The following is a 25,799-nucleotide window of genomic DNA, read 5'->3' as shown; positions in this document are numbered from 1 at the left end:
GTGGGTGCAGTCGCACTGTAGTGGATTCTACCTTGGTAGACTCAGAGGAAGTTGCCAGAGCTACTCTGATGCCCACTAAGTTGGCTGACGGCCCACTCCGTATGTTCCCAGTAATACCTGTAAATCTTACTTTAAATGGTACAGCAGTCAGGATTCCAGTGAGCATTCAGAGAAACGTCCCGGGAAAGGTCTTGTTAGGTAATGATCTCAGAGCTTTAGGGCTCGTAGGAGACACTGCCGAAAGACCCTACACACGGTCTCAAGCACGGGCAGCATTGGCCAAGACCAATACGCTGCCCCAGCCGAAGGGGAAACCCAAGGCGAAAGGAGTCGACAAGTCAAGACGAGGGAAAGAGAATATTCCCCCGAGCTCGCCTACCACTGCGGTGGAGGAAGTTGGTCAATCGCCCGGGCCTGACGAGGAGGTGGCGATGCCTGAAGTATTTGACCCCAACGATCATCCTGAACTAAAAGACTTGTTAGTTGAAGGAGGTCCTGATAGGGACGAATTCAGTAAAGGCCAACGTGAGTGCCCATCTCCGGAAGGCCTAAGGAGACAGGCCTGCTCCCAGCTTGAGGGTGAACCTCCTGGGACGCATAGGATTTATTGGGAAGGTGGACTCCTGTATAGTGAGCCCACAGAGTCTACAGAAGGAGACCATAGGAGGTTGGTGGTTCCCCTTGCTGTTAGGCCCTTCCTCCTGCAGTTGGCGCATGAAGTTCCCCTTGCTGGTCACCTTGGTATGAAGAGGACCAAGCAAAGGTTATCCATGTACTTCTACTGGCCCAAGATGGGGGTGCAAGTAGAAAGTCACTGCAGGAGTTGTGCCTCCTGCCAGTTGTCTGGTAAGGTTGGTGCGACAATCCAAGCTCCGTTGGTAACGCTCCCAGTTGTGGGGGTACCATTTGAAAGGGTAGGGATTGACATCGTTGGTCCCCTTGACCCGCAAACATCCTCGGGCAATAGGTTTATCCTGGTGCTGGTCGACCATGCAACCAGATATCCTGAGGCCATCCCATTGAAAACTGTAACTGCCAAGTCAGTTGCAAAAGCTTTACTTGGCATATTTACTAGGGTTGGCTTCCCTAAAGAAGTTGTGTCAGATCGTGGCAGCAACTTTATGTCGAAGTATATGCAGGCTATGTGGAAAGAATGTGGGGTCACCTACAAGTTCTCTTCTGCATACCACCCCCAGACCAATGGTCTGGTGGAACGTTTCAACAGAACGTTAAAGAGCATGATTGGGGCTCTGGAGGAACCTCAGAGAAGAAAATGGGATCTTCTTTTACCATGCTTACTGTTTGCCTACCGAGAGGTACCACAGGAGGGTGTTGGCTTCAGCCCCTTCGAACTTTTGTTCGGTCATCCCGTACGGGGACCCGTAGCCATCGTCAAAGAGGGATGGGAGATGCCCACTCCCCCTGTTACTACCAATGTAGTTGATTATGTGCTAGGGCTCAGAAAACGGATGTTACTTCTGATGGGCTTGGCTAGTGATGAATTGAAGGCAGGACAAGTGCTGGTGAAACATTGGTACGACCAGAAAGCTTCCCTCATCAACTTTACACCTGGTCAGCAAGTCCTGATCATGAATCCCATAAGGCCTCGAGCTTTACAGGACAAATGGTCAGGCCCTTACACAGTGGTGGAGCCCCTGGGTGAGGTTAACTATTTAGTGGACCTTGGAAGGCCTGGACAGGCTCCAAAAGTGTTTCACGTGAATAGGCTGAAGGCTTTCGTCCCAAGAGTCGAAATCGCAGCACTGCTACTGGCTTCAGACGTTGAGGAAGAGGAGTCTGAACCTCTCCCCGACCTGTTCCAAAGCGGTCCTTCAGATAGCTCCTTTGAGGGTGTCCGAGTGGCCCCTCACCTGACTTCTGATCAGCAGGCTGAGGTGAAAAGTTTGCTTAGGCAGTTTTCCCCCCTGTTTTCACAGTCCCCTGGTTTGACACCTTGGTGCAAACATAACATTGACACAGGAGACAATGTACCTACCAAAAGTAGGGGATACAGGATGTCAGACAAAGTACGGTCTTATATTAAGACCGAGGTCAACAAGATGTTAGACCTTGGGGTGATTGAACCCTCTAGTAGTCCTTGGTCCAGCCCTGTGGTGTTGGTTCCAAAAGCAGGCACTTCTGAATTGAGGTTCTGCGTGGATTACAGGGCTCTGAATGCTGTCACCAAGACAGATGCACACCCCTTGCCTCGAACAGATGAGCTGGTGGATACTTTGGGTGCCTCCAAGTACCTCAGCACGTTTGACCTCACTGCTGGCTATTGGCAAATAGCTTTAGCAGAACATGCCAAGGAGAAGACAGCATTTTCTACTCCAGACGGCCTTTACCAATTCCGGGTAATGCCGTTCGGGTTGAAGAATGCACCTGCCACTTTCCAGAGGCTTGTGAATCATGTGTTGAATGGGTTGGACGAATTCTGTCTTGCATATCTGGACGATATAGCAGTTTTCAGTGCCACCTGGGAAGACCATGTGAAACACCTCGGGATTGTGCTCCAGGCTCTTCAGAAAGCACACCTGACCATAAAGGCTAGTAAATGCCAGATTGGACAAGGCTCAGTGGTTTACCTTGGACATGAAGTAGGTGGAGGGAGGATACAGCCTCTTCCCAGTAAAGTACAAGCAGTACAAGACTGGCCTACCCCCACTACGCAAACCCAAGTGAGAGCCTTCTTAGGACTCACGGGGTATTACCGCAATTTTGTGGCAGACTATGGCACCATAGCTGCCCCTCTGACTGCCCTCACAACTCCGAAGAAACCCAAGAAGGTAACTTGGACCGACGAGTGTGAGAAGGCCTTCAATGGCTTAAAAGACTCCTTGTGCCAGGCCCCTGTCCTCAAGGCCCCTGATTATCAAAGACCTTTTATCGTGCAGACGGACGCCTCTGACACTGGGATAGGAGCTGTACTATCACAAGTAGATGAGAAGGGTAAGGAACACCCTATTGGTTTTATTAGCCGCCAGTTTAAGGACAGAGAGCTCAGATGGTCCACGGTAGAGAAAGAATGTTTCTCTGTTGTGTGGGCCCAAAGGAAGCTGAGGCCCTACCTCTATGGGACCCACTTCACTGTGCAAACTGACCATAAGCCCTTAAAGTGGCTAATGAACATGAAGGGGGAGAATCCAAAGTTGCTTAGGTGGTCCATAAGTCTACAAGGCTTCGACTTCACTATTGAACATAGGCCAGGTGTCCAACATAGCAATGCTGATGGGTTGTCCAGAATGTTTAACCGACCTGAACAAGAGACTCATCCAGGGGTGGATTAGTTCCCCCTGTCCATAGTCTGGGAGGGGCGAGTGTTAGGAAAGATTTCGTAATTGTAGGTAAATTTCCTTCCATGTGGCAACCCCTAAACTTTTTGCTGTTGTTTTTCACCTTGTTCTTGACTTTGCCAGAGAAGTGCAGCCTTCTGCCGCACTCCTCTGGGCTTTCGCTCCTTTCTTATGGGGAAACTGACATGCCCTTAAGACAGTCAGTACCGGGGAATGCTGTTTCCGTAGTTTCTTTTATCATGTTACGGCTTTCGTGCAACATGACACAAGAGGGCACTGTAAGCTAAGTTACAGCTCTCTTGGGTCTCTAGCCTTCTACAGGCCCTAGATACTCGTTTAGGATTGTATCTGATCGGTGCAAGTGATTCAGGGACGGGAATGGTGGCAGCGATCGTTTCTTGTGTTTTGAGCTCCTTTTGGCGTTCTAAGCGCGTTTCTCGCGCTTAACCCAAAATGGTGGCCTGGCTCCCAAAATGGCCAGACCACGAGGCTCCTTTGTCCTGTCCGCTGACCGTCTTGCTCCCTTCACCTTCCCCAGGTCGAGCCGACCCGGGGCCTTCCTTATTTGGGCATGTACTTTCCCGCGAAACACGGATGCTTTCGCGGGCTTCTACATGTCTTGTGTGTGCCTCCAGGATGTGGGCTGGGATGTCTGGTCCCAATACACATCCTGGGTGCCAGAGAGTCTAGGGTGGTGTGAATGCCTGGGACCACCGTGGTCCGTGATTGGTCTACGAATGGTGTGAGTGTTGATGAGCGGATCTCCCATTGGGTCCCCTCCGTTTTGGCGCAAAGGGAACCGTGGATAAGAGGGGGCTGGAAACACCACTACCATGTCGATCTCCTGAGTTCTCACGAACGAAGGAATACAGGAGCCAAGTATCCTGCAACCAAGAGGCTGGACCGAGGAATCGCTGGTGACCCGCTGAAGGACTTCTCCTCTGCACTGCTGTCGCCTTGTGAAACCCTTTTCACCTTTGATCGAACCAGAAGGCCTGTACTGGTACTTCGACCCTTGGAATAGCGGGAACAGCTATTCGGGAATAGCGGGAATAGCTATTCTCAGCATCTACACCATCTCCTGCCAGTAAGCCTTCAGAAGCGTCTCTGGGCAATCCAGCTGACTGACCAGCTTACACGGGAGTTTTGCTCTGTAACCGCTGCCAGGTTGTGTAGTATTTCGAGTCCTTGTCACTCTCACACGCTTCGTACACTTGGCGTTCCCAGGTCTGAAGTGAGTAGTGTACATTTGGCTCAGATACACACGGCCGCTTCGTTGCCCTGCTGTGGTAACAAACTGTGCGGGTTTCTTCGATTGGGACGTCTTTTTACTCAACACAACGACGAGGCGTTCCCTGCTCTTCTGAACCTGCCAGCTGCTGAAACTGACGCGGAGAAGCCTGGGTCTGCTTGCTTCGGGGACCGGTGAGTAGCATAGCTAGGATCTGGTCGCCCTCCTGGAGGAGCCCATTGCTTTTCCCCGCTGTATCAAACAGCACCCTTTTCCATACTCGCGCTCTGCTTCTGCCCACTGTGGAGGCTGCGCTTGAGTCGCGGAACTTGTTCTTCTTTTTTTGTGCACTAAACTGAACTGCCTGATTTCCCTCGAAGAGCTTCTCCTTTTGCCCGTTGGCACCAGCGCGTGCAGGTACTTTTGAGCACAAGGCTCCACTCTTCGCAGGGCTCGGACTTCCATCTAGTTAGGTGCCTCTGAAGGCGAACTGGGTCTAAGCATTATTTCGCACTGCCTGTCTTCCTTCCCTTTTAGGTGGACTACCCATTTCGTGCATCTAATGCTTGAGACTGTCGTATTTGTATATATATTGTGTTGATATGGTATGTGTTGGTTTACTATCGTTATATTGTGATTTTCTCGCTACGGTTATTGTTTTAAAGGCCTTGAAATAAATGTGTATATATTTTTAATATAACAACTGTTTGGAGTAGTTTGTAAGTGATCTTGCTTTGTGTGCTCATTGCGGGCTTTCAGTCACCCTCACCCCTCTTGAGACCTAGTCTTGACCGCCGCGATCGCTACCTTGATTGGTCTGGCTCGTCCAGAGGTTACCCTGTTCCAAGTAATTAGGTTGGCCTTCTGAACTTCTGCGCCACCAGGACAGAGTTCAGAAATCCGTCTTAACAGTCATCACTGTGATATATGCCACCGAACAGCAACCCTGCCACCCCTGTACCCCATATGATCTAATGTGTCATCACTGTGCCATATAACACCGAAGAGCAACCCTGCCACCCATGTGCCCCATATGATCTAATGTGTCATCACTTTGCCATATACCACTGAAGAGCAAACCTGCCACCCCTGTGCCGCATATGATCTAATGTGTCATCACTGTGCCATATACCACTGAAGAGCAACCCTGCCACCCCTGTGCCGCATATGATCTAATGTGTCATCACTGTGCCATATACCACTGAAGAGCAACCCTGCCACCTCTGTGCCCCATATGATCTAATGTGTCATCACTGTGCCATATACCACCGAACAGCAACCCTGCCACCCCTGTGCCCCATATGATCTAATGTGTCATCACTGTGATATATGCCACCGAACAACAACAGTGCCACCCTGTGCCCCATATGATCTAGTGTGTCATCACTGTGCCATATAGAGCAACCCTGCCACCCCTGAGTCGCATATGATCTAACGTGTCATCACTGTGCCATATACCACTGAAGAGCAACCCTGCCACCCTGTGCTGCATATGATCTAATGTGTCATCACTGTGCCATATGCCACTGAAGAGCAACTCTGCCACCCCTGTGCCCCATATGATCTAATGTGTCATCACTGTGCCCTATACCACTGAAGAGCAACCCTGCCACCCCTGTGCCCCATATGCTCTAATGTTTCATCACTGTGCCATATGCCACTGAAGAGCAACCCTGCCACTCCTGTGCCCCATATGATCTAATGTGTAATCACTGTGCCATATACCACCGAAGAGCAACCCTGCCACCCCTGTGCCGCATATGATCTAATGTGTCATCACTTTGTGATATACCACTGAAGAGCAACCCTGCCACATCTGTGCCCCATATGATCTAATGTGTCATTGTTAGGAAAGATTTCGTATTTGTAGGTAATTTTCCTTCCATGTGGCAACCCCTAAACTTTTTGCTGTTGTTTTTCAACTTGTTCTTGACTTTGCCAGAGAAGTGCAGCCTTCTGCCGCACTCCTCTGGGCTTTCGCTCCTTTCTTATGGGGAAACTGACATGCCCTTAAGACAGTCAGTCCCGGGGAACGCTGTTTCCCGTAGTTTCTTTTATCATGTTGCGGCTTTCGTGCAACATGACACAAGAGGGCACTGTAAGCTAAGTTACAGCTCTCTTGGGTCTCTAGCCTTCTACAGGCCGTAGATACTCGTTTAGGATTGTATCTGATCGGTGCAAGTGATTCAGGGACGGGAATGGTGGCAGCAATCGTTTCTTGTGTTTTGAGCTCCTTTTGGCGTTCTAAGCGCGTTTCTCGCGCTTAACCCAAAATGGTGGCCTGGCTCCCAAAATGGCCAGACCACGAGGTTCCTTTGTCCTGTCCGCTGACCGTCTTGCTCCCTTCACCTTCCCCAGGTCGAGCCGACCCGGGGCCTTCCTTATTTGGGCATGTACTTTCCCGCGAAACACGGATGCTTTCGCGGGCTTCTACATGTCTTGTGTGTGCCTCCAGGATGTGGGCTGGGATGTCTGGTCCCAATACACATCCTGGGTGCCAGAGAGTCTAGGGTGGTGTGAATGCCTGGGACCACCGTGGTCCGTGATTGGTCTACGAATGGTGTGAGTGTTGATGAGCGGATCTCCCATTGGGTCCCCTCCGTTTTGGCGCAAAGGGAACCGTGGATAAGAGGGGGCTGGAAACACCACTACCATGTCGATCTCCTGAGTTCTCACGAACGAAGGAATACAGGAGCCAAGTATCCTGCAACCAAGAGGCTGGACCGAGGAATCGCTGGTGACCCGCTGAAGGACTTCTCCTCTGCACTGCTGTCGCCTTGTGAAACCCTTTTCACCTTTGATCGAACCAGAAGGCCTGTACTGGTACTTCGACCCTTGGAATAGCGGGAACAGCTATTCTCGGCATCTTCACCATCTCCTGCCAGTAAGCCTTCAGAAGCGTCTCTGGGCCATCCAGCTGACTGACCAGCTTACACGGGAGTTTTGCTCTGTAACCGCTGCCAGGTTGTGTAGTATTTCGAGTCCTTGTCACTCTCACACGCTTCGTACACTTGGCGTTCCCAGGTCTGAAGTGAGTAGTGTACATTTGGCTCAGATACACACGGCCGCTCCGTTGCCCTGCTGTGGTAACAAACTGTGCGGGTTTCTTCGATTGGGACGTCTTTTTACTGAACACGACGACGAGGCGTTCACTGCTCTTCTGAACCTGCCAGCTGCTGAAACTGACGCGGAGAAGCCTGGGTCTGCTTGCTTCGGGGACCGGTGAGTAGCATAGCTAGGATCTGGTCGCCCTCCTGCAGGAGCCCATTGCTTTTCCCCGCTGTATCAAACAGCACCCTTTTCCGTACTCACGCTCTGCTTCTGCCCACTGTGTAGGCTGCGCTTGAGTCGCGGAACTTGTTCTTCTTTTTTTGTGCACTAAACTGAACTGCCTGATTTCCCTCGAAGAGCTTCTCCTTTTGCCCGTTGGCACCAGCGCATGCAGGTACTTTTGAGCACAAGGCTCCACTCTTCGCAGGGCTCGGACTTCCATCTAGTTAGGTGCCTCTGAAGGCGAACTGGGTCTAAGCATTATTTCGCACTGCCTGTCTTCCTTCCCTTTTAGGTGGACTACCCATTTCATGCATCTAATGCTTGAGACTGTCGTATTTGTATATATATTGTGTTGATATGGTATGTGTTGGTTTACTATCGTTATATTGTGATTTTCTCGCTACGGTCATTGTTTTAAAGGCCTTGAAATAAATGTGTATATATTTTTAATATAACAACTGTTTGGAGTAGTTTGTAAGTGATCTTGCTTTGTGTGCTCATTGCGGGCTTTCAGTCACCCTCACCCCTCTTGAGACCTAGTCTTGACCGCCGCGATCGCTACCTTGATTGGTCTGGCTCGTCCAGAGGTTACCCTGTTCCAAGTAATTAGGTTGGCCTTCTGAACTTCTGCGCCACCAGGACAGAGTTCAGAAATCCGTCTTAACAGTCATCACTGTGATATATGCCACCGAACAGCAACCCTGCCACCCCTGTACCCCATATGATCTAATGTGTCATCACTGTGCCATATAACACCGAAGAGCAACCCTGCCACCCATGTACCCCATATGATCTAATGTGTCATCACTTTGCCATATACCACTGAAGAGCAAACCTGCCACCCCTGTGCCGCATATGATCTAATGTGTCATCACTGTGCCATATACCACTGAAGAGCAACCCTGCCACCCCTGTGCCGCATATGATCTAATGTGTCATCACTGTGCCATATACCACTGAAGAGTAACCCTGCCACCTCTGTCCCCCATATGATCTAATGTGTCATCACTGTGCCATATACCACCGAACAGCAACCCTGCCACCCCTGTGCCCCATATGATCTAATGTGTCATCACAGTGATATATGCCACCGAACAACAACAGTGCCACCCTGTGCTCCATATGATCTAGTGTGTCATCACTGTGCCATATAGAGCAACCCTGCCACCCCTGAGTCGCATATGATCTAACGTGTCCTCACTGTGCCATATACCACTGAAGAGCAACCCTGCCACCCTGTGCTGCATATGATCTAATGTGTCATCACTGTGCCATATGCCACTGAAGAGCAATCCTGCCACCCCTGTGCCCCATATGATCTAATGTGTCATCACTGTGCCCTATACCACTGAAGAGCAACCCTGCCACCCCTGTGCCGCATATGATCTAATGTGTCATCACTGTGCCATATGCCACTAAAGAGCAAACCTGCCACCCCTGTGCCCCATATGATCTAATGTGTCATCACTGTGCCATATCCCATTGAAGAGCAACCCTGCCACCCCTGTGCCCCATATGACCTAATGTGTGATCACTGTGCCATATACCACTGAAGAACAACCCTGCCACCCCTGTGCCCCATATGATCTAATGTGTCATAACTGTGCCATACACCACTGAAGAGAAACCCTGCCACCGCTGTGCCCCATATGATCTAATGTGTCATCACTGTGCCATATGCCACTGAAGAGCAACCCTGCCACCCCTGTGCCCCATATGATCTAATGTGTCATCACTGTGCCATACGCCACTGAAGAGCAAACCTGCCACCCCTGTGCCCCATATGATCTAATGTGTCATCACTGTGCCATACGGCACTGAAGAGCAACCCTGCCACCCTTTGCTGCACATGATCTAATGTGTCATCACTGTGCCATATGCCACTGAAAAGCAACCCTGCCACCCCTGTGCCCCATATGATCTAATGTGTCATCACTGTGCCCTATACCACTGAAGAGCAACCCTGCCACCCCTGTGCCGCATATGATCTAATGTGTCATCACTGTGCCATATGCCACTGAAGAGCAAACCTGCCACCCCTGTGCCCCATATGATCTAATGTGTCATCACTGTGCCATATACCACTGAAGAGCAACCCTGCCACCCCTGTGCCCCATATGATCTAATGTGTCATCACTGTGCCATATACCACTGAAGAGCAACCCTGCCACCCCTGAGCCCCATATGATCTAATGTGTCATCACTGTGCCATATACCACTGAAGAGCAACCCTGCCATCCCTGTGCCCCATATGATCTAATGTGTCATCACTGTGCCATATACCACTGAAGAGCAACCCTGCCACCCCTGACACCCCTGTGCCCCATATGATCCACCCAAACAAACTGTAAACCCTTCAGGTTTACTAATATCTCTATATTGGAAACTGAAAAGGTCATTCTATCCCTTAAACCGTCGAACTGCCAAGGTGACAGCTGCCCTGCGCAAATCATCAAGGATGCAGCCAGAGATCTAGCACCCTTCATCTCGAAATTTATCAACGCCTCCTTCAACACGAGTACTGTACCCACTAACCTTAAAGAATCTTGGGTTCTGCCCCTACTCAAAAAACAGACACTCGGCCCAGCAATCCCCACTAACTACAGGCCCATTATTACGGTCCCATTTCTCCTTAAAATCATCGATAGAGTAGCCTACCTCCAAATCCAAAACTATTTGGAGACACACCAACTATTAGGCTCACGGCAATCTGGCTTCAGACCACTGCACGGTACTGAAACGGCCCTCATCGACCTCAAGACACAAATCGACGAGTTGAAGGATAAAGGTAGTACAGCTATGCTCCTCCTCCTTGAGCTATCAGCGGCCTTTGACCTGGTGGATCATGCAGTATTATGCAACCACTTAGCGTCTGCCGGCCATTTCTCAAGTGAAGATAAAGCATGGGTACAATCCTTCCTAGCTAACCGTACAATGAGAGTGTTCTCCCCTGTAGCGGTAGTGGACCCAATCTAGATCACTTATGGTGTCCCACAAGGCTCATGTGTCTCCCCCACAATGTATAATATCTTTACTAAGCCTCTCTTCAATAAACTTGACAGATTAGGGGTAACCTATACTAATTATGCGGACGATACGCAGATTCTCATACCACTATCAGGCAACTTTGTCGAAGACACAGCTCTAGTAAACAAAATTTACCTCCTCATTCAGGCATGGATGGCCTCCCACGGCCTCTGCCTAAAGGACGACAAAATTGAGATATTGATCTTGGGTTCCGACTCCGACCTAGAAAAACTGAGTCCCAACTATCGCAATTTCAACATAGATGGTAACACAATCAAGGTGGCTACTGAGATAAAAACTCTAGGCTTTTACCTCGATTCCACTTTATCTCTTAAAAAACAAGTTAACACCCTGGCATCATCCACAGCGTACACCTGTAAATTAATCAGGACCTGTAGACCTTACCTCTCTAAAACTAACTGCATCATGCTAGTTAATGCATTAGTAATGTCCAAACTGGACTATTGCAATGCCCTCTATGCAGGTGCCAACAAATCCATTATAAATAAAATGCAAATCCTTCAAAATAACGCTCTTAGAGCAGCCCTTGACATACCCCGCAGAGCACATATTTCTAACATCAGGAAAGACCACCACTGACTTAAAATCAGTGACAGAGTCCTGCTCAAGACACTATCGCTTACCCACAAAGGGCTCAACAACACAGCACTCCCTTACATCTCGACCAGACTGACCAGAAAATCATCCAGCCACCGCACTAGGGCTACCAACCACTTCCTGCTCGAAACTCCTAGATTCAGACGATCCAAAGCGGGCGGAGCAAGCTTCCCCGTCAGAGCTGCCCAGGCTTGGAACGCATTGCCCATTGCACTGAGAGCTAACCTACCCTACTCCAACTTCAGACGTAAGGTAACAAATTGGCTCTGGTCCAACGACAACTAATTCTCGTGGTACCTAACAGCCACGACACCCTTGTAACCCAGTCTAAGATGATTCTGCTCTCACCATTTACCTTGTACACTCTCTCAATACTGTAAAATGTTAGTTTTTCATTCCAACTGCCTGCATTGACATGTATGTATCGTATTGATATGTTTTTGATGGTGGCCAGTCATAATTTCGAAAAAAAAATGTCGACAGACAAAAATGTGGACAAAAAAATGTTGAAAAAAAAAATGTCGACTTTCGTTTTTTTTAATTATATATTTATTTTAGGGGTTCGGGAGTTAAAAAAAGGGAACAATTAAAAAAAAAATTTTAAAAAGGGGGGTTGGGGGGAACCCCCCCATTTAAAAAAAAAATGCATTGAAAAAAAAGTCGACATTTTTTTTTCGACATTTTTTTTTCGAAATTTTGACTTTCGACATTTTTGTTGTCGAAATTATCACTATAAACCGTTTTTGATACTCTGTATGCAACCTAAGCTTAAGTAACCTTGTACCTGCTGCGCCCGGCTACCCCTGGGTTTTGTGCGCATTATCAAATAATAAACATAAACATAAACATAATGTGTCATCATTGTGCCATATACCACTGAAGAGCAACCCTGCCACCTCTGTGCCCCATATGATCTAATGTGTCATCACTGTGCCATATACCACTGAAGAGCAACCCTGCCACCCCTGTGCCCCATATGATCTAATGTGTCATCACTGTGCCATATACCACTGAAGAGCAACCCTGCCACCCCTGTGCCCCATATGATCTAATGTGTCATCACTGTGCCATATGCCACTGAAGAGCAACCCTGCCACCCCTGTGTCCCATATGATCTAATGTGTCATCACTGAACCATATACCACCAAAGAGCAACCCTGCCACCCCTGTCCCCCATATGATCTAATGTGTCATCACTGTGTCATATGCCACCGAACAGCAACCCTGCCACCCCTGTGCCCCATATGATCTAATGTGTCATCACTGTGATATATGCCACCGAACAGCAACCCTGCCACCCCTGTACCCCATATGATCTAATGTGTCATCACTGTGCCATATAACACTGAAGAGCAACCTTGCCACCCCTGTGCCCCATATGATCTAATGTGTCATCACTGTGCCATATACCACCGAACAGCAACCCTGCCACCCCTGTGCCCCATATGATCTAATGTGTCATCACTGTGATATATGCCACCGAACAACAACCGTGCCACCCCTGTGCCCCATATGATCTAGTGTGTCATCACTGTGCCATATAGAGCAACCCTGCCACCCCTGAGCCGCATATGATCTAATGTGTCATCACTTTGCCATATACCACTGAAGAGCAAACCTGCCACCCCTGTGCCCCATATGATCTAATGTGTCATCACTGCGCCATATACCACTGAAGAGCAACCCTGCCACCCTGTGCTGCATATGATCTAATGTGTCATCACTGTGCCATATGCCACTGAAGAGCAACCCTGCCACCCCTGTGCCCCATATGATCTAATGTTTCATCACTGTGCCCTATACCACTGAAGAGCAACCCTGCCACCCCTGTGCCGCATATGATCTAATGTGTCATCACTGTGCCATATGCCATTGAAGAGCAAACCTGCCACCCCTGTGCCCCATATGATCTAATGTGTCATCACTGTGTCATATGCCACCGAACAGCAACCCTGCCACCCCTGTGCCCCATATGATCTAATGTGTCATCACTGTGTCATATGCCACCGAACAGCAACCCTGCCACCCCTGTGCCCCATATGATCTAATGTGTCATCACTGTGCCATATAACACTGAAGAGCAACCCTGCCACCCCTGTGCCCCATATGATCTAATGTTTCATCACTGTGCCCTATACCACTGAAGAGCAACCCTGCCACCCCTGTGCCGCATATGATCTAATGTGTCATCACTGTGCCATATGCCACTGAAGAGCAAACCTGCCAACCCTGTGCCCCATATGATCTAATGTGTCATCACTGTGCCATATACCACTGAAGAGCAACCCTGCCACCCCTGTGCCCCATATGATCTAATATGTCATCACTGTGTCATATACCACTGAAGAGCAACCCTGCCACCCCTGTGCCCCATATGATCTAATGTGTCATCACTGTGCCATATGCCACTGAAGAGCAACCCTGCCACCCCTGTGTCCCATATGATCTAATGTGTCATCACTGTACCATATTCCACCGAAGGGGAACCCTGCCACCACTGTGCCCCATATGATCTAATGTGTCATCACTGTGTCATATGCCACCGAACAGCAACCCTGCCACCCCTGTGCCCCATATGATCTAATGTGTCATCACTGTGTCATATGCCACCGAACAGCAACCCTGCCACCCCTGTGCCCCATATGATCTAATGTGTCATCACTGTGCCATATGCCACTGAAGAGCAAACCTGCCACCCCTGTGCCCCATATGATCTAATGTGTCATCACTGTGTCATATGCCACCGAACAGCAACCCTGCCACCCCTGTGCCCCATATGATCTAATGTGTCATCACTGTGTCATATGCCACCGAACAGCAACCCTGCCACCCCTGTGCCCCATATGATCTAATGTGTCATCACTGTGCCACATAACACTGAAGAGCAACCCTGCCACCCCTGTGCCCCATATGATCTAATGTTTCATCACTGTGCCCTATACCACTGAAGAGCAACCCTGCCACCCCTGTGCTGCATATGATCTAATGTGTCATCACTGTGCCATATGCCACTGAAGAGCAAACCTGCCAACCCTGTGCCCCATATGATCTAATGTGTCATCACTGTGCCATATACCACTGAAGAGCAACCCTGCCACCCCTGTGCCCCATATGATCTAATATGTCATCACTGTGTCATATACCACTGAAGAGCAACCCTGCCACCCCTGTGCCCCATATGATCTAATGTGTCATCACTGTGCCATATGCCACTGAAGAGCAACCCTGCCACCCCTGTGTCCCATATGATCTAATGTGTCATCACTGTACCATATTCCACCGAAGGGGAACCCTGCCACCACTGTGCCCCATATGATCTAATGTGTCATCACTGTGTCATATGCCACCGAACAGCAACCCTGCCACCCCTGTGCCCCATATGATCTAATGTGTCATCACTGTGTCATATGCCACCGAACAGCAACCCTGCCACCCCTGTGCCCCATATGATCTAATGTGTCATCACTGTGCCATATAACACTGAAGAGCAACCCTGCCACCCCTGTGCCCCATATGATCTAATGTGTCATCACTTTGCCATATATCACTGAAGAGCAAACCTGCCACCCCTGTGCCGCATATGATCTAATGTGTCATCACTGTGCCATATACCACGGAAGAGCAACCCTGCCACCCCTGTGCCGCATATGATCTAATGTGTCATCACTGTGCCATATCCACTGAAGAGCAACCCTGCCACCTCTGTGCCCCATATGATCTAATGTGTCATCACTGTGCCATATACCACCGAACAGCAACCCTGCCACCCCTGTGCCCCATATGATCTAATGTGTCATCACTGTGATATATGCCACCGAACAACATCCGTGCCACCCCTGTGCCCCATATGATCTAGTGTGTCATCACTGTGCCATATAGAGCAACCCTGCCACCCCTGAGCCGCATATGATCTAATGTGTCATCACTTTGCCATATACCACTGAAGAGCAAACCTGCCACCCCTGTGCCCCATATGATCTAATGTGTCATCACTGTGCCATATACCACTGAAGAGCAACCCTGCCACCCTGTGCTGCATATGATCTAATGTGTCATCACTGTGCCATATGCCACTGAAGAGCAACCCTGCCACCCCTGTGCCCCATATGATCTAATGTGTCATCACTGTGCCATATGCCACTAAAGAGCAAACCTGCCACCCCTGTGCCCCATATGATCTAATGTGTCATCACTGTGCCATATACCACTGAAGAGCAACCCTGCCACCCCTGTGCCCCATATGATCTAATGTGTGATCACTGTGCCATATACCACTGAAGAACAACCCTGCGACCCCTGTGGCCCATATTATCTAATGTGTCATAACTGTGCCATATACCACTGAAGAGAAACCCTGCCACCCCTGTGCCCCATATGATCTAATGTGTCATCACTGTGCCATATACCACTTAAGAGCAACCCTGCCACCCCTGTGCCCCATATGATCTAATGTGTCATCACTGTGCCATACACCACTGAAGAGCAAACCTGCCACCCCTGTGCCCCATATGATCTAATGTGTCATCACTTTGCCATACGCCACTGAAGAGCAACCCTGCCACCCCTGTGCCCCATATGATCTAATGTGTCATCACTGTGCCCTATATCACTGAAGAGCAACCCTGCCACCCCTGTGCCGCATATGATCTATTGTGTCATCACTGTGCCATACGCCACTGAAGAGCAAATCTGCCACCCCTTTGCCCCATATGATCTAATGTGTCAGCACTGTGCCATATACCATTGAAGAGCAACCCTGCCACCCCTGTGCCCCATATGATCTAATGTGTGATCACTGTGCCATATACCACTGAAGAACAACCCTGCCACCCCTGAGCCCCATATGATCTAATGTGTCATCACTGTGCCATATACCACTGAAGAGCAACCCTGCCACCCCTGTGCCCCATATGATCTAATGTGTCATCACTGTGCCATATACCACTGAAGAGCAACCCTGCCACCCCTGTTCCCCATATGATCTAATGTTTCATCACTGTGCCATATAACACTGAAGAGCAACCCTGCCACCCCTGTGCCCCATATGATCTAATGTGTCATCACTGTGCCATATACCACTGAAGAGCAACCCTGCCACCCCTGTGCCCCATATGATCTAATGTGTCATCACTGTGCCATATACCACTGAAGAGCAACCCTGCCACCCCTGTGCCCCATATGATCTAATGTGTCATCACTGTGCCATATATCACTGAAGAGCAACCCTGCCACCCCTGTGCCCCATATGATCCACCCAAACAAACTGTAAACCCTTCAGGTTTACTAATATCTCTATATTGGAAACTGAAAAGGTCATTCTATCCCTTAAACCGTCGAACTGCCAAGGTGACAGCTGCCCTGCGCAAATCATCAAGGATGCAGCCAGAGATCTAGCACCCTTCATCTCGAAACTTATCAACGCCTCCTTCAACACGAGTACTGTACCCACTAACCTTAAAGAATCTTGGGTTCTGCCCCTACTCAAAAAACAGACACTCGGCCCAGCAATCCCCACTAACTACAGGCCCATTACTACGGTCCCATTTCTCCTTAAAATCATTGATAGAGTAGCCTACCTCCAAATCCAAAACTATTTGGAGACACACCAACTATTAGGCTCACGGCAATCTGGCTTCAGACCACTGCACGGTACTGAAACGGCCCTCATCGACCTCAAGACACAAATCGACGAGTTGAAGGATAAAGGTAGTACAGCTATGTTCCTCCTCCTTGAGCTATCAGCGGCCTTTGACCTGGTGGATCATGCAGTATTATGCAACCACTTAGCGTCTGACGGCCATTTCTCAAGTGAAGATATAGCATGGGTACAATCCTTCCTAGCTAACCGTACGATGAGAGTGTTCTCCCCTGTAGCGGCAGCGGACCCAATCTAGATCACTTGTGGTGTCCCACAAGGCTCATGTGTCTCCCCCACAATGTATAATATCTTTACTAAGCCTCTCTTCAATAAACTTGACAGATTAGGGGTAACCTATACTAATTATGCGGACGATACGCAGATTCTCATACCACTATCAGGCAACTTTGTCGAAGACACAGCTCTAGTAAACAAAATTTACCTCCTCATTCAGGCATGGATGGCCTCCCACGGCCTCTGCCTAAATGACGACAAAACTGAGACATTGATCTTGGGTTCCGACTCCAACCTAAAAAAACTGAGTCCCAACTATCGCAATTTCAACATAGATGGTAACACAATCAAGGTGGCTACTGAGGTAAAAACTCTAGGCTTTTACCTCGATTCCACTTTATCTCTTAAAAAACAAGGTAACACCTTGGCATCATCCACAGCGTACACCTGTAAATTAATCAGGACCTGTAGACCTTACCTCTCTAAAACTAACTGCATCATGCTAGTTAATGCATTAGTAATGTCCAAACTGGACTATTGCAATGCCCTCTATGCAGGTGCCAACAAATCCATTATAAATAAAATGCAAATCCTTCAAAATAACGCTCTTAGAGCAGCCCTTGACATACCCCGCAGAGCACATATTTCTAACATCAGGAAAGACCCCCACTGGCTTAAAATCAGCGACAGAGTCCTGCTCAAGACACTATCGCTTACCCACAAAGGGCTCAACAACACAGCACTCCCTTACATCTCGACCAGACTGACCAGAAAATCATCCAGCCACCGCACTAGGGCTACCAACCACTTCCTGCTCGAAACTCCTAGATTCAGACGATCCAAAGCGGGCGGAGCAAGCTTCCCCGTCAGATCTGCCCAGGCTTGGAACGCATTGCCCATTGCAGTGAGAGCTAACCTACCCTACTCCAACTTCAGACGTAAGTTAAAAAATTGGCTCTGGTCCAACGACAACTAATTCTCGTGGTACCTAACGGCCACGACACCCTTGTAACCCAGTCTAAGATGATTCTGCTCTCACCTTTTACCTTGTACACTCTCTCAATACTGTAACATGTTAGTTTTTCATTCCAACTGCCTGCATTGACATGTATGTATCGTATTGATATGTTTTTGATACTCTGTATGCAATCTAAGCTTAAGTAACCTTGTACCTGCTGTGCCCGGCTACCGCTGGGTTTGTGCGCATTATCAAATAATAAACATAAACATAATGTGTCATCACTGTGCCATATACCACTGAAGAGCAACCCTGCCACCTCTGTGCCCCATATGATCTAATGTGTCATCACTGTGCCATATACCACTAAAGAGCAACCCTGCCACCTCTGTGCCCCATATGATCTAATGTGTCATCACTGTGCCATATGCCACTGAAGAGCAACCCTGCCACCCCTGTGTCCCATATGATCTAATGTGTCATCACTGTACCATATACCACCGAAGAGCAACCCAGCCACCCCTGTGCCCCATATGATCTAATGTGTCATCACTGTGATATATGCCACCGAACAGCAACCCTGCCACCCCTGTGCCGCCTATGATCTAATGTGTCATCACTGTGCCATATACCACCGAAGAGCAACCCTGCCACCCCTGTGCCCCATATGATCTAATGTGTCATCACTGTGCCATATACCACCGAAAAGCAACCCTGCCACCCCTGTGCCGCATATGATCTAATGTGTCATCACTGTGCCATATACCACCGAAGAGCAACCCTGCCACCCCTGTGCCCATATGATCTAATGTGTCATCACTGTGCTATATACCACCGAAGAGCAACCCTGCCACCCCTGTGCCCCAGATGATCTAATGTGTCATCACTGTGCCATATACAACCGAAGAGGAACCCTGCCACCCCTCTGCCGCATATAATCTAATGTGTCATCAATGTGCCATATACCACTGAAGAGCAACCCACCCCTGTGCCGCATATGATCTAATGTGTCATCATTGTGCCATATACCACTGAAGAGCAACCCTGCCACCCCTGTGCCCCATATGATCTAATGTGTCATCACTGTGCCATATACCACTGAAGAGCAACCCTGCCACCCCTTGCCCCATATGTTCGAATGTGTCATCACTGTGCCATGTACCACTGAAGGGCAACCCTGCCACCCCTGTGCCGCATATGATCTAATGTGTCATCACTGTGCCATATACCACCGAAGAGCAACCCTGCCACCTCTGTGCCCCGTATGATCTAATGTGTCATCACTGTGATATATGCCACCGAAGAGCAAACCTGCCATCCCTGTGCCCCATATGATCGAATGTGTCATCACTGTGCCATATGCCACCGAAGAGCAACCCTGCCACCCCTGTGCCGCATATGATCGAATGTGTCATCACTGTGCCATATACCACCGAAGAGCAACCCTGCCACCCCTGTGCCGCATATGATCTAATGTGTCATCACTGTGCCATATACCAACGAAGAGCAACCCTGCCACCCCTGTGCCCCATATGATCTAATGTGTCATCACTGTGCCATATACCACCGAAGAGCAACCCTGCCACCCCTGTGCCCATATGATCTAATGTGTCATCACTGTGCCAAATGCCACAGAAGAGCAACCCTGCCACCCCTGTGCCGCATATGATCTAATGTGTCATCACTGTGCCAAATGCCACAGAAGAGCAACCCTGCCACCCCTGTGCCGCATATGATCTAATGTGTCATCACTGTGCCATATGCCACCGAAGAGCAACCCTGCCACCCATGTGCCCCATATGATCTAATGTGTCATCACTGTGATATATGCCACCGAACAGCAACCCTGCCACCCATGTGCCCCATATGATCTAATGTGTCATCACTGTGATATATGCCACCGAACAGCAACCCTGCAACCCCTGTGCCCCATATGATCTAATGTGTCATCACTGTGATATATGCCACCGAACAGCAACCCTGCCACCCCTGTGCCCCATATGATCTAATGTGTCATCACTGTGATATATGCCACCGAACAGCAACCCTGCCACCCCTGTGCCCCATATGATCTAATGTTTCATCACTGTGCCATATGCCACCGAAGAGCAACCCTGCCACCCCTGTGCCCCATATGATCTAATGTGTCATCACTGTGCCATATGCCACCGAAGAGCAACCCTGCCACCCCTGTGCCGCGTATGATCTAATGTGTCATCACTGTGCCATATACCACCGAAGAGCAACCCTGCCACCTCTGTGCCCCGTATGATCTAATGTGTCATCACTGTGATATATGCCACCGAAGAGCAAACCTGCCATCCCTGTGCCCCATATGATCGAATGTGTCATCACTGTGCCATATGCCACCGAAGAGCAACCCTGCCACCCCTGTGCCGCATATGATCGAATGTGTCATCACTGTGCCATATACCACCGAAGAGCAACCCTGCCACCCCTGTGCCGCATATGATCTAATGTGTCATCACTGTGCCATATACCAACGAAGAGCAACCCTGCCACCCCTGTGCCCCATATGATCTAATGTGTCATCACTGTGCCATATACCACCGAAGAGCAACCCTGCCACCCCTGTGCCCATATGATCTAATGTGTCATCACTGTGCCAAATGCCACAGAAGAGCAACCCTGCCACCCCTGTGCCGCATATGATCTAATGTGTCATCACTGTGCCAAATGCCACAGAAGAGCAACCCTGCCACCCCTGTGCCGCATATGATCTAATGTGTCATCACTGTGCCATATGCCACCGAAGAGCAACCCTGCCACCCATGTGCCCCATATGATCTAATGTGTCATCACTGTGATATATGCCACCGAACAGCAACCCTGCCACCCATGTGCCCCATATGATCTAATGTGTCATCACTGTGATATATGCCACCGAACAGCAACCCTGCAACCCCTGTGCCCCATATGATCTAATGTGTCATCACTGTGATATATGCCACCGAACAGCAACCCTGCCACCCCTGTGCCCCATATGATCTAATGTGTCATCACTGTGATATATGCCACCGAACAGCAACCCTGCCACCCCTGTGCCCCATATGATCTAATGTTTCATCACTGTGCCATATGCCACCGAAGAGCAACCCTGCCACCCCTGTGCCCCATATGATCTAATGTGTCATCACTGTGCCATATGCCACCGAAGAGCAACCCTGCCACCCCTGTGCCGCATATGATCTAATGTGTCATCACTGTGATATATGCCACCGAAGAGCAACCCTGCCACCCCTGTGCCCCATATGATCTAATGTGTCATCACTGTGCCGTATGCCACAGAAGAGCAACCCTGCCATATGCCACCGAAGAGCAACCCTGCCACCCCTGTGCCGCATATGATCTAATGTGTCATCACTGTGCCATATACCAACGAAGAGCAACCCTGCCACCCCTGTGCCCCATATGATCTAATGTGTCATCACTGTGCCATATGCCACAGAAGAGCAACCCCCATATGATCTAATGTGTCATCACTGTGATATATGCCACCGAACAGCAACCCTGCCACCCCTGTGCCCCATATGATCTAATGTGTCATCACTGTGATATATGCCACCGAACAGCAACCCTGCCACTCCTGTGCCCCATATGACCTAATGTGTCATCACTCTGATTTATGCCACCGAACAGCAACTCTGCCACCCCTGTGCCCCATATGATCTAATGTGTCATCACTGTGATATATGCCACCGAACAGCAACCCTGCCACCCCTGTGCCCCATATGATCTAATGTTACATCACTGTGCCATATGCCACCGAAGAGCAACCCTGCCACCCCTGTGCCCCATATGATCTAATGTGTCATCACTGTGCCATATGCCACCGAAGAGCAACCCTGCCACCCCTGTGCCGCATATGATCTAATGTGTCATCACTGTGCCATATACCACAGAAGAGCAACCCTGCCACCCCTGTGCCCCATATGATCTAATGTGTCATCACTGTGCCATATGCCACAGAAGAGCAACCCTGCCACCCCTGTGCCCCATATGATCTAATGTGTCATCACTGTGCCATATGCCACAGAAGAGCAACCCTGCCACCCCTGTGCCCCATATGATATAATGTGTCATCACTGTGCCATATGCCACCGAAGAGCAACCCTGCCACCCCTGTGCCCCATATGATCTAATGTGTCATCACTGTGACATATAGCACTGAACAGCAACCCTGCCACCCCTGTGCCCCATATGATCTAATGTGTCATCACTGTGATATATGCCACCGAACAGCAACCCTGCCACCCCTGTGCCACATATGATCTAATGTGTCATCACTGTGCAATATGTCACCGAAGAGCAACCCTGCCACCCTGTGCCGCATATGATCTATTGTGTCATCACTGTGCCATATGCCACTGAAGAGCAACCCTGCCACCCTGTGCCCAATAAGATCTTAGTCGACTTTGCTGTGCTGTATGCCACTGAAGAGCAACCCTGCCACCCTTGTGGTCCCCTTTACGATCCAAGGTGAAATGGAGATGTCATATAGCAATGAAGAGCAACACTGCCACCCCTGTCTGGAGTATGCCCAGTATAACCCAGGAATGTAGGGTTTAGCTCTGTTCCGTGGGCAGCTGAAGAGCAGCCCTGCCATTGCTGTGCCCCGCTTGATACGTGCACCGCCTTAGGCGGGCATCTCTGCATTGTGCAAAAGACTAGTCCCCAGGCACACTGCGCTGCCGCAACCCCTGATTTGCGACTCCGTTTGTTTTAAGTATGGGAAACACCAACATGAACATTGCTTTTCTAAAGAAGTCGGGCGCTGCGAGGTGACCTCTTGGCGCTGCGAAGCTTACCAGACCTGGCATCTCTCCACTACTCACAACATAGCAATAGGAGCAGTGGCATCTGTGCCTGGAGCACCGGCGAGTGACGTGTTCTCCGGGTAGCACGGGCACGGGGCTGTCCCATGGCTACCCTGTATCACACGCAATCTGCCAGCCGCCGCTCGGCCCTCACTCTACCCACATGCGTGCACAACAGTGTCGCAACGCACATCCGCTCATTTTAGACCAGTTCGAAAACCTATTTTTAACACTACTTCCCAATTTGGCGAAGCCATTTCGTACTTAGCGCTTGCTGCAGGACTTGGCTACCTCGCGCTGCTATACATTGCAGTAGCAACCATTACCTAACGCCACTGTAAACCACTGCAGAAGGAAATGCCGAGTCGGGGATTGAAATCTGTGTAAAGGCTGCATTCGGATTTGAACAGCACATGCCTTGACTCACTGAGGTATATATTTGTTTTATCAGCGTATACATTATTATGCTACGGCCGTTTCTAGCGCTGGTAATGCTCGCAGTTAGCCCTTAAATTGGAAATACTTCTGTTTACGAAACTCATAATCTCATCCGAGTGAATGCAAACTTCATCTCGGGAGACCAGATTGAAGGTGCGAGCGATTATTGGGTTGGTGATGTAGTTTAGTGGGTTAATGCATCTGCTGTGCACGACAACAGATGTTAAAATAATATTGTCGCGTTTTATCTAGCGTCTCAATTGCATATCCCCCGCTTCTAGGAGCTGTGTCATTTAGTGTGACCACCCAATAATTTCTACTCAAAGATTTTAGGCTGCAAATAATCTAAAACCGTGACCGCAAGTATTTACACATTTCTAAAGCGGCATAGCGCAGATAATGCAAGTCCTGCGGTGTTGCAAGTGGGCGGTAGCAAGCGAAATATAATAACACACTCTTCGGTATTCTATGTGTTGTTATTATGAATGTGGTAGTTGTTATTATTGATTGCGATCAGCGGCATCATGACAGTTAGAAAGCCCTTACCTTAATATTGCTGAATATACCTCTGGGGCAGGATCGGTGGGCACTGCCATTCTCTTTGCCCACCTCCGACTGGACCCCCATAGCTGTGTAGGAATTCCAGGCAGTACTCGGGACTTGGCACGCGCGTGGGCGGTGTGGTGCTGGGGGCTATCGGACGCAGGACCACCTCTACCCGAGAGGAAGTCTTTGCGTGCCAGCCTTTGGTGCCCGTCAGGCGTCCGGGCTATTGAGGGCACTCGGTGGTGGGTCAGGGTAAGTCGGTGGGCGTCGCAGGCAGGCGGGAGCTCTGCTCGCTCCCCTCCAGGCAGGTAAAGGTGTAGCGCTCTGCGTAGAGGAGGGTAGGTGGCCGCCCAGTGCCAAGGCGGGCTGGCAATGGGGTCGCGCGAGGTCTGTGGCGGGAGATGGGAGCGCTGCGGGCCGTCAGGTAAAGGTGTAGAGCTCGGCGCCTCCGCGTGGTGTGGGACGCAGTGAGAACGCAGCCTGGGGTTGAAGTTTTTATAACTTCTGATGATGATGATGAAACTTGAAGCCCTCCTCCTCCCTGGCTCCTGTGCGCGTGTTTGTGTGCAGAAGGAGAGGGAGCTTCCGCACTCACACACAAGCCCTCCCTCCCCGGCAGGTGTGAGCTGCCAGCCACTGTTGATATCAGGACTCGGAGCTTCAGCAGAGATTTTCCCCTGCCATGCCTGTGTGTGATAAATCTCAGAGGCACTCCTAGGCAGGGCAAGTTCTAGCCAACTAGGAGTCCAGGGTGAAACACTAAAATACCCCCTCTCCCAAACTACACCTCTGTATCGCGTGACAAAACCCCTACCCAACATCAATAAATCATTGCTATACAAAGGAAGCTGGTTTCATTACTTTGTAATTCAAGTACTTTACAGAAGGCATCTTTCTGAGAAAAATTGGCTAAAAAGCCAGAGTGTGCAATGGTTTTGTAGGGTAACACCAATCCAATATATGCAAGTCTTATCTTATAAGATATCTATCCCCCTCATTCTCCCCACCTTAAACTCCATCTCAGATCAGTCCGACCCAGCCTCTATGGTAGAAAAGTACAATGAAGTGATGCTTGCCTCTCTGGACACTATCGCACCTCTGAAAATTAGGAAGAGCAAACCCTGCCAACACCTAAATATCTGGTTCACATCCCTACTGAAAGACATCAGACTAAAGAAACGCCTCAGCGAAAAAACCTCGAGATCAGGCCCCTGAGACACCATTAAAAATAACCTGAAGAAACTAGCTACGCTCTACAAAAAAGAAATCATCCTTGCGGAACAAACATCCTACAACACCCGCATCACCCAAGCCAAATCCAACACCAAAGAATTGTTCGCCATCCTAAAGGAGGTAGAATCCCCTGTACAAGCTCCCGACTCCTGCCTCGAGGATAAGAACTCGTGCACATGCATACAAAATGCCCTTGCCAACAAGATAACAATGCTTCAGGCAAAGATCAACAACAAAAAAGTGTCTATAACTGTCCCAAATATTGTCACCTCCAAGGCTACCACAAACTCACTACCAACTCTGAAATCACCCCTTCTCCACCCACACTGAACATCACTCCCTTCTACTTTCACAAAGTCTCCACTAAAGAAGTCGAGAAAGTCATCCTCACTCTTAAACCCTCCAACTGCCAGGGCGACACATGTCCGGCCCAAATCATAAAAGACGCTGCCCGTGAACTCTCACCCTT

At 49.5% G+C, this 25,799-nt stretch overlaps 1 protein-coding gene across 1 annotated transcript in view; it reads right to left on the bottom strand.

Moving 5' to 3' along the window:
* Window positions 1–24,576, bottom strand: part of SLCO2A1 (solute carrier organic anion transporter family member 2A1) — a 469,694-nt gene extending 445,118 nt beyond the window's left edge. Inside the window, exon 1 of the mRNA XM_069618059.1 lies at window positions 24,098–24,576. Coding sequence (XP_069474160.1) covers window positions 24,098–24,178 — 81 coding nt within the window. The 5' untranslated portion in view covers window positions 24,179–24,576. The remainder of the gene's footprint in view (window positions 1–24,097) is intronic.
* Window positions 24,577–25,799: the final 1,223 nt, after the last annotated feature.

Source organism: Ambystoma mexicanum, chromosome 10 (assembly GCF_040938575.1).
Source record: "Ambystoma mexicanum isolate Mex_15411 chromosome 10, UKY_AmexF1_1, whole genome shotgun sequence".
Taxonomy (NCBI): domain Eukaryota; kingdom Metazoa; phylum Chordata; class Amphibia; order Caudata; family Ambystomatidae; genus Ambystoma; species Ambystoma mexicanum.
The sequence above is the reverse complement of the archived record's forward strand: the minus strand, read 5'-3'. Positions and strand labels throughout refer to the sequence as shown.